The following is an 8,706-nucleotide window of genomic DNA, read 5'->3' as shown; positions in this document are numbered from 1 at the left end:
CACACACTCCCAACCCTCCTGGCTTCTTATTCTTGCAGGACTATAAATCCAGGATTTACATATTGTCTCCGATCCCTGGCCTTGGGGGGTGTTAGTGGGCAGGCATTGGGGGTGGGAAAGGGTAAATAGACAACCTGTTTGCAGCTGCATGCCAGACCCGGCAAGAGGAGAAGAGGAAGGTGGGTGGGAGAAACAGCTTCTAAAGGAGCAGGGAAAAGATCTGCACACCAGACTTATAAATACAGGAACAAGAACAGTAAAGGAAGAGGAACTGTAGGACAACATGAAGGTAATGTAGTATCTGAGGGGAAGGTATTTGATTGTGTGTGGTTGGTGTGGAAAGCTGGGTCTAATTTTCTTCACAGGGCTTTGCAATATCCCCCCTATTATCAGTGGCTTTTGGCAGTGATCTACGTAAGTGTAAGTTTTATTTAATTAATGGGATTCACTGATCAAAGACTTGCATAGACCTGAGAGTAATTGTTTTAAAAGAGGAGAGGTCTAACAATGGTTGTTACCCATCGTAGTACCTAGTGGAGCTTCCAGCTTCAGTGATAGTATATCTCTGAAAACCAGACACTGATGAGGGCTAGTGAACTCATGTCTTACCTGAGTGCACCATGGATTATTCAGGCTAGCTGCAGTGAGAAGCAGAATGCGGGGCTAGAGAGACTTTGTATTTGGTCCAGGAGGGCTTTTCTTGCATTCCTAAATCTAGTCATTTGTTCTACAATTGACATTCCCACCCCTCACAAGCCACAGGCATGCTTATTTTACTAGCCATATGTCTAACAATATCTAGTGCCTGCTTTCTAAATGGAGAAATTCCACCGGACTACTAGAGCTTTGATCCAAAACAAGCAAGCAATCTGTATCCAGGATGTTATGGCGGACTCATCAATCAGTGATGGTGCTGGTGATATGTGACACTATTCACATATCGTAACCATACTAGAGATTGGCAAATTAGCAGAAGCACAACTCTTTAATTTTGACTGGAAAGGTGGGGAGACAAGGAGAGCAGGAACAGGTAAGGTTAAATTAAATAAGGGGGAGAAAAGGAATGAGAGATGCACAAGTTGTAAAAGCAGTGGCACCATTAGCTAATTTTAAAATACAGATTTAATGAGTTAAGTCATACCAAGAGCAGACCCACTGAAATAAATAGACTCCAGTTGCTTAAGTCCCTTGGGTCTGCTCTGAGTATGAATAACACTGGATATCACCCAAAGTACATCTGGTTGTTTGTACAAACTTTGCAACTTTTGCAGATTGCACAGAGAAAGCCTCCCTGCTCCCACTGTGTGTGCAGAAGTTGTTATACAGGTAGCAATTGGGAGCAAGAATGGAAGGCAATGATCCCTATTCCTCCCTCCACAAATTCAATGAACGTCTGAAAAAGGAGGAGAGTTTAATGCCACTGCGGGTATTCCATTACGTATAATATTTGCCCTACCTTCCAAAGGGGGGGGGGGCTCAAGGGGGGTCGTGAAAGCTTCAGAACAAGCCATAAAACAAAGATTAAGCCAAGCATTTGAAGATTAAAAATGTATGTCCATTTTAGGTTTCAGTCTGAGGGAAGAGGGAGCTGTTTCAAGCAAGATTGGCATGAATGCTAACTCAGATTTCTTTGTGGTGCGTTCTTGCTGGATGTCAGGCTGTTGGCCAAAACTTCAGTTCAATTCCAAGTAAAACAAAGCAGTGGCTTTCTCACTCAGATTTCTTTGAGGGAAATCTCAGCACAGGATCCTCAGCATAGGACCAAACTAGCCGACAATCTTTCCCTGAAATTTTGTTAGCAGTAGTTACAAGAGAAATCTGCAACAAAATGTCAGGATTCCAGTGGCAGTCCCATTCACCTTAAAGAACTTTTCTGTCCCCACCTCTCACCAGAAGACAGCCAGCATCTTGTAGCCACTGAGCAAGTTCTGTCCTTGCTGGTCTGTTTCTGGATCTTCCTCCCCTGCTTAGTTCTCCCCACTAATTTGTTGTGGAATTGTGTTGTGCTGTGTTCTGCAATTTTCAGTGTTCCTCCAAGCCTGCTGATGCTTCCCTTTTGTGAACGGGTGGTAGCCTTTTGGATACATAAGCAATAACACTCACAGTTTGGAAATAGAGAATGATTGATCACATTTTTATGTTGCCTTTCCTTCAATGAATACAAGGCAGTCTATACATACACATACACACACACGCCACAACCACTGTATCCTTACAACATAGGAGGTTGCCTTATGCCAAGTCAGAGTATTGCTCCAGCTACCCTGGAGAGCACCTCTCCGCATTTTCTGTCATGCCCCTAGTATGCACCATGTTTTAAAATACCATGCTTTTTCTTCCTGGCTCTCCCAGGCCTCTCTGTTCCAGCCAGGCTTGCTGTTCCTCCTCCTCCTTGTTCAGTTGCCCACCTCACAAGGACAGGCCATCAACCCTGAAGGTAAGACCTGCTGACTCTGCTATGTGGAGCCTGCCCAAGCCCCTCATGTTTATTGTCTGCCATTCCTATCTCTTCCCATTGTGGCCATATAGCTCAGGGACCCTTTGCATGAAAAAGATCCCATCTTGAATCCCTGGCATCTCCTCTGATGGTTGGTTGGTGGAAACTAGCTACCTATCCATCACCTTCTTTGCCAGACCACACTCACATCCTTGAGTAGGGGCTGAGCATAAACATTTTGGCAGCTAAAATATATACAGCAGTGAAAAGAGAAGTTTATTTTGTGTTTGTGTTCTTTTTGATATAGAGGGTTGGGTTTTTTTGCAATAAGGGTCTCTTAGGGCACACTCTTGCTTTGGGGGGCATTAATGGTACACCAAAGACTAGCAGAATTCGACAAGACACATAAGAAGCAGCTGCCTTATATTACGTCAGACTATTGGTCCATCTTGGACACGGGTGGCGCTGTGGGTAAAACCTCAGTGCCTAGGACTTGCTGATCGCAAGGTCGGCGGTTCGAATCCCCACGGCGGGGTGAGCTCCCGTCGTTCGGTCCCAGCTCCTGCCCACCTAGCAGTTCGAAAGCACCTCTAAGTGCAAGTAGATAAATAGGTACCGCTTTATAGTGGGAAGATAAACGGCATTTTCGTGTGCGGCGCTGGTGCTGGCTCGCCAGATGCCACTTAGTCACGCTGGCCACGTGACCCGGAAGTGTCTCCAGACAGCGCTGGCTCCTGGCCTCTTAAGCGAGATGAGCGTGCAACCCTAGAGTCGGACACGACTGGCCCGTACGGGCAGGGGTACCTTTACCTTTATTGGTCCATCTAGCTGAGTAGTCTACACTGACTGCATACCCTTCAACAGAGTGCGGCCCCAATCCAGGACACCATCTTCCGGGTCCGAAATCCTGCACAAGTCATGTGACCAGTGCGAGATCGTAGACCTGGAGAAAATGCTTTTTTCGGGGTGAGATCTTGGCCCAAAATCACAAGAGAGCAAGGCGCCAATTATGGATGCCATGCTCTCACAGGAAAAACCCCCAGGATGACCCCGTTTTTCCAGGGCATGTGACTGGAAGTTGGTCTTCAGGGTTTCAGGCAGGACTTCCTGAAGATGTGGGTTATTGATCTTGGGACCTTCTCCATGCAAAACTGATGCTGTTCCACTGAGCTAGAGTCTCTCCCCCCCCCCCCCATGGTGGATGTTTGCCTGCTTCCTGGAGCTAATGTAATACATTTGTAAATAAACAGACTTTGCAAATCATGGCCTTACAATCCAGTGCAATCAATAGACTTAGGTGTGTCTTACTCTGAGTAGCTTACAAGTCTCCAGGATTCTTTTCTTTACAAGGGAATTGATCCTGTAAAAGGTACTCCCTGAAACATCCCACTGCTTGGAAAAGCTGAGGGACTGAAACAACACTTTCGCACAATCCCCACTTCCAGGATTGGTGTGAGGTTCCGGGGAGCACAGAAAGTTTTGATTTCCTTCCAAGAGTGTGCTTCAAACTTATAAACCCTATTCAGCAATTCCACTCCACATGTGAGGAGTTAGATGAATGCAGAGATGACTCTCCCACAACATCCCCACACTGAGCACATACATTTAACTTCTGTTAAAAATATATATATATATTGCCTCCACTGCGGCAGCCCGGCAGCCACAACACTGCGAAGATAGCCTCCCACTAGACTGTGAAGACATTTATGACCAAGGCTCTGAGACAGATGGCGTGTACCTTATTTATCCTGCGGGCCCCAATATCCCTGTGCCTGTGTACTGCGATATGACCACCGACGATGGAAAATGGACGGTAACAAGAGCAAAGTGTGGGGTGGGAGGTCCACCTCAACTTGGCAGTAGGGATCACAGGGTTGGGGCAGATTGATGGAGGTAGCTCAGCTGTTTCTGTGCTTTCCCAGGTGTTTCACTGTGGCCCTAAAAAACACCACAATGAAACAAAGTTTGTGTGTGATTTTTGGTAAATTATTTCATATCTTTCCTCTCTTTGGCCATTGTCCTCTCTCTCTCGTTCTCTTTCTGTCTGTCTTTCTCATTTGTGAGCATATATGGATGCATAACTGCACTCACACACTGAAGTGCATAGGTACAACGTTCCCTGTTTTTAGCCTTTGGATTTTTTAAATACCCTAGTTGATATTTTCTTATGTTTCATTTTTTATATTTTCTTGTTTTTCACTGTTTACATTTTCCCACCTTCATGAGTGTTTGGCAGCAGGAAAGACAGGCTTTAAATAAAGTTTACTTTTTAAAAGACAGGAGTGAGTGAATGTTTATGGGAAGAAGGAATCTTTGTTTTTGTACCTTGAAGGCACACCATCTCCTTCATGTAACCACCACTTTGGGATTCCTGTTTTCCATGGTGATGGGAGGAACACCGCTGGTGGTGGTGGCGGGGGGAATGAGTGGGTACCAGTTCATTAGAGATTAATGCTGTCATTTTTCTTCCGCCACATTTCCCAGGTTTTCCAGAAACGATTCAATGGTTCAATCAGTTTCTTTCGGGGATGGAATGACTATCGGTTTGGCTTTGGCAGAGCAGACAGTGAATACTGGCTGGGTAAATAGAAATGAGTAACGGGAAATACCTTCTTTCTCTCCCCCTCCTTTTAAACAACAAGAAGAAGAAGAAGAAGAAAACAGACAATATGAATCAATGGCAACCAAAAAGTAACATGAATTCAGTACAAGGAGATTTTGATGATAAAATCCAAAAGCCAATTGGTCAAAAATCAGGAGTAAATGGAATGCATATTGGGCTCATCCACACTTACCATTTGCCCTTCACTTTTTAGGCACTGATCCATGCTTTAAGGCTGAGTACTTTTCTTTCCCCATGAAAACCTGCTCTTTTAACACAATTCAAGTTTTCTGTTGGTTGCAGTTTGTTCTGATTTAGTGGTAAAGAGAAGGTTTTCATGGGGAAAGCATTGAGGCAAACAAAAAAACCCAACAAAACACTCTTGGACCCTTTGAAGTGTGGACCTGTGCCTATAAACATGGCACAAAAGAGAGTCTGAATGAGCCCACAATTACGAAGTTGCCAGCGAGATGGAAAAACTCCACTTACATTGCACAACAAACCAAATAAGAGGAAAGGGATTCCAGCCCATTTACAGACAAGGATTTGCCACCTGAGTGACTGTGTTGTCACGTAGTTAATAAATAACCACTAAGAACAGGTAGAGTCAGAAAGATCAGCATCACCTTTAGTTGCATGAAGATTACAATTTCTTTGAGATAGTGATGAACATAACTTTCTTGAACCAGTTATCTAGGGTATAACGTGAGACCTTTTTCCAGCTCTCTTTTTCTCTTCTCAGCAGGCCATGGGTTTTGTTCTCCCCTCCCCCTGGCTCTTGACACAGACATTTTCCTTTGCCAGGACATTCTGGAACACCAAATGTTTGGGTTTCTTCCCTATGCAGCTGAAACATGTTCCTGGGCCCAGACAATTCCAATGTAAAATGTGAGCATGTTTACAGTGTCTCTGAGCCAGGAGATGCAGCCAAGTTCCCCTTTATTTTTCTGCCTGCCCACCACTTTTCTGTCCAAAGACACTGGCTCAGACAATACATAGCTCCCAACAAAAAGAGTGGGTGGTTGCGTGGCTGTCTTTTGTTCTGTGTGTATACAGTTTGGGTTCCTAAATAATACTTCTTATCTACTCTATGGTCCAGGGCTGCAGAATATCCACCTCCTGACCCTGAAGCAGAAGTATGAACTACGTGTGGAGCTGGAGGACTTTGAGAACAGTACAGTCTTTGCCAGATATACGGACTTCTCGCTGTCGCCACAAGCTATCAGTGCAGAAGAGGATGGCTACACACTGCATGTGTCTGGCTTTATTGATGGAGGAGCAGGTGAGGGGCTGTGGGTGCCTAGTTACCAGTCATCCCTTTCTACTATTCCTCCAGCCAGGAATGGGTAGGGTGCTAGCTCCTAACACATTCGCTCTACCCCCTGAAATAGGTCCTTCAACTACAATAGCAAGGGTGGAGAGCTTCAGGCCCTCAAAATGTTATTGGATTTCAAATTCCATCAGTCTTAGCCAGCATGGACAATAGTCAGGGATATGTGGAGTTGGAGTGGAGCACTGAGGAACATGTGGACCTCCATATGTTGGACTCCTAACCTACATCTGCCCCAGCCAGTATAGCTGATGGGGGTCCACGAACTCTTGAAGTCACAGACTCCCTGCTACTGTTGTAGAGAGTCCTGAAGTGACCTCCAATCCCATCGAACACCACATAATCCAGAAGTCCTGGTTATGAGTCATATAAGGACAATGCATTGGATCAAACTCCCCTCCCAGGGATTGGTTCTTAACTTTGGGGGAATTTTCTATACATCAGTGTGGTAAGGAAAATTGCCCCGAAATTCAGATCACAAGAAAGTCCACTCATTGGAAAGCATGCCAACAGCCAGTTCTATCAAGCTAGCCCCCTAGCTGCAAATGAATCTACTCTAAAGTAAGCACACTACTCCAGCTTTTTATTGCAGCAGGCTTCATGGCAGGTACCTAACCTCAGATGTTGCAGAGCTACAGCTCCCATCATCCTTGACCGCTGGCCTTCACAATGAGCTTGTGGGAGTCTAATAATATCTGAGGTGCCACAGATTACCCACCCTTGCGTTATGGAATTCAAATTTTTGTCACACCATTGTCTTTGTGCTCCCACCAGGTGATTCATTGACCTACCACAACGGCCAGAAGTTCTCCACGTTCGACCGGGACCAAGACCTTTTTGTGCAGAACTGTGCGGCGCTGTCTTCGGGTGCCTGGTGGTTCAAGAGCTGTCATGTTTCCAACCTGAATGGCTTCTACCTTGGTGGGGCCCACCTCTCCTATGCAAGTGGCATTAACTGGGCCCAGTGGAAGGGCTTCTACTATTCCCTCAAGAGAAGTGAGATGAAAATACGCCGTGTCTGAGAGACGAGGCGGCCTCTCCCATTCCTCCTTTCCAGTGGCCTTCCGAAGATGAATTTCCATTGAAAAAAACCCCTATATTGTGGATAAGGTTGTGGAACTGGGATTGAGCAGGTGGGGACTAGGGCTGTGATGGAACTAAAGCCATTGCCAACACAAACAAATTTTACCTTGTCTTAAACTTGTGCTGTGCTGAAATCTGTTTTCTAATTCCTTGAAAATTTTCTTTCCCAGAGAAAGATGCTTGATTTTTTCTGCCTCTTTCTCAGTGCACTTCAGAAAGTATTTGCAGTTATGGTGAGTTGGGGTTGAGCTTACTTACTTTATCATTCATTGCAAAGGTGGCCAGTAGTGGTGGGTTTTTTTTTTTTGGTGTCAATCAATTTCTCCAGCACTCTGTGGCCCTCTTGCCTGTCTGTGCTTCCTGATCTGAAAAAGCCACATGGGAGGAGTTATCTCATGATTTCTTTCCTTAGGCTTCAGTCAAACTGAAGGAAGCTGAGGAGGTTGGCTACCAACTGCATGAAACTGGTCTGTCCTTTTACCTTAAAATCAAAACACAATGCCACAACATCCACGTAAGGATCACTTTAAAAATAAAATATGTTACTTTAAAAACATCAACCGTCAGGCAGCTATCGTGGGCATGGTAGACAACCTCTACAATTTCTAGTGCTTTCAGGAAACCTCACCCAAGGAAGTCACGAGATGCTCAGGAAGTACAGACTAGATTGCAGCCCACCAGAGGGATGTTTTGTAGAAAAGGAAGAAATAGGCCACGTCAAAAGTCATGTGAGTGCAACAAAACTCCCACAACACACTAATAAAGATTTCACCCAAAGTCTGATCATTTTCAAATGCAATTTCTTTTTACAAAAAACAGACAATCATAGGTCTCTTTTTTTGCACAGCCTTGTTTCAAACCTGTTTAACTGCCATGAAGGTTTTCTAATACTCTCAGAAAATGATTCTCAGAGCTCTTTGGGAAACAGTGAAGCTACTCTGAAACTCACAAGTGCACAAGAGAGACATATCTAAATCTGCTAAGGGGAAGAGACGATCTTCATTTTGTTTGAGGGCAGGATTGAGAGTCTGCAGCACAGATGACTGTATTAGCATCCAAACCGAGAGTGATAAAATGATGGGAAGAGGGGAAGAACACAGGCAAAAGCAGCCCAACCAGTTTTCCAAGTTTAAGAATAATTATAATCCTTTGTACCCCTTTGGTTTTTACTTTGAAATAAAGCCACATTCTCTGAAACTGAGACAGTGATACAACTGTTATGGGGGGGGGGGAGCTTTTTTGAGGCCAGGAGTG

At 44.8% G+C, this 8,706-nt stretch overlaps 1 protein-coding gene across 1 annotated transcript; it reads left to right on the top strand.

Annotated features, from left to right (window-relative positions):
- Positions 1–8,649, top strand: MFAP4 (microfibril associated protein 4). The gene is made up of 6 exons (XM_079951310.1): positions 1–289; positions 2,353–2,437; positions 4,090–4,250; positions 4,922–5,018; positions 6,139–6,321; positions 7,144–8,649. The coding sequence occupies exons 1-6, from the start codon at positions 284–286 to the stop codon at positions 7,389–7,391; spliced, it is 780 nt and encodes a 259-aa protein (XP_079807436.1). The 5' UTR covers positions 1–283; the 3' UTR covers positions 7,392–8,649.
- Positions 8,650–8,706: the final 57 nt, after the last annotated feature.

Source organism: Podarcis cretensis (assembly GCF_951804945.1).
Source record: "Podarcis cretensis genome assembly, chromosome: 13".
Classification (NCBI taxonomy): domain Eukaryota; kingdom Metazoa; phylum Chordata; class Lepidosauria; order Squamata; family Lacertidae; genus Podarcis; species Podarcis cretensis.
The sequence above is the reverse complement of the archived record's forward strand: the minus strand, read 5'-3'. Positions and strand labels throughout refer to the sequence as shown.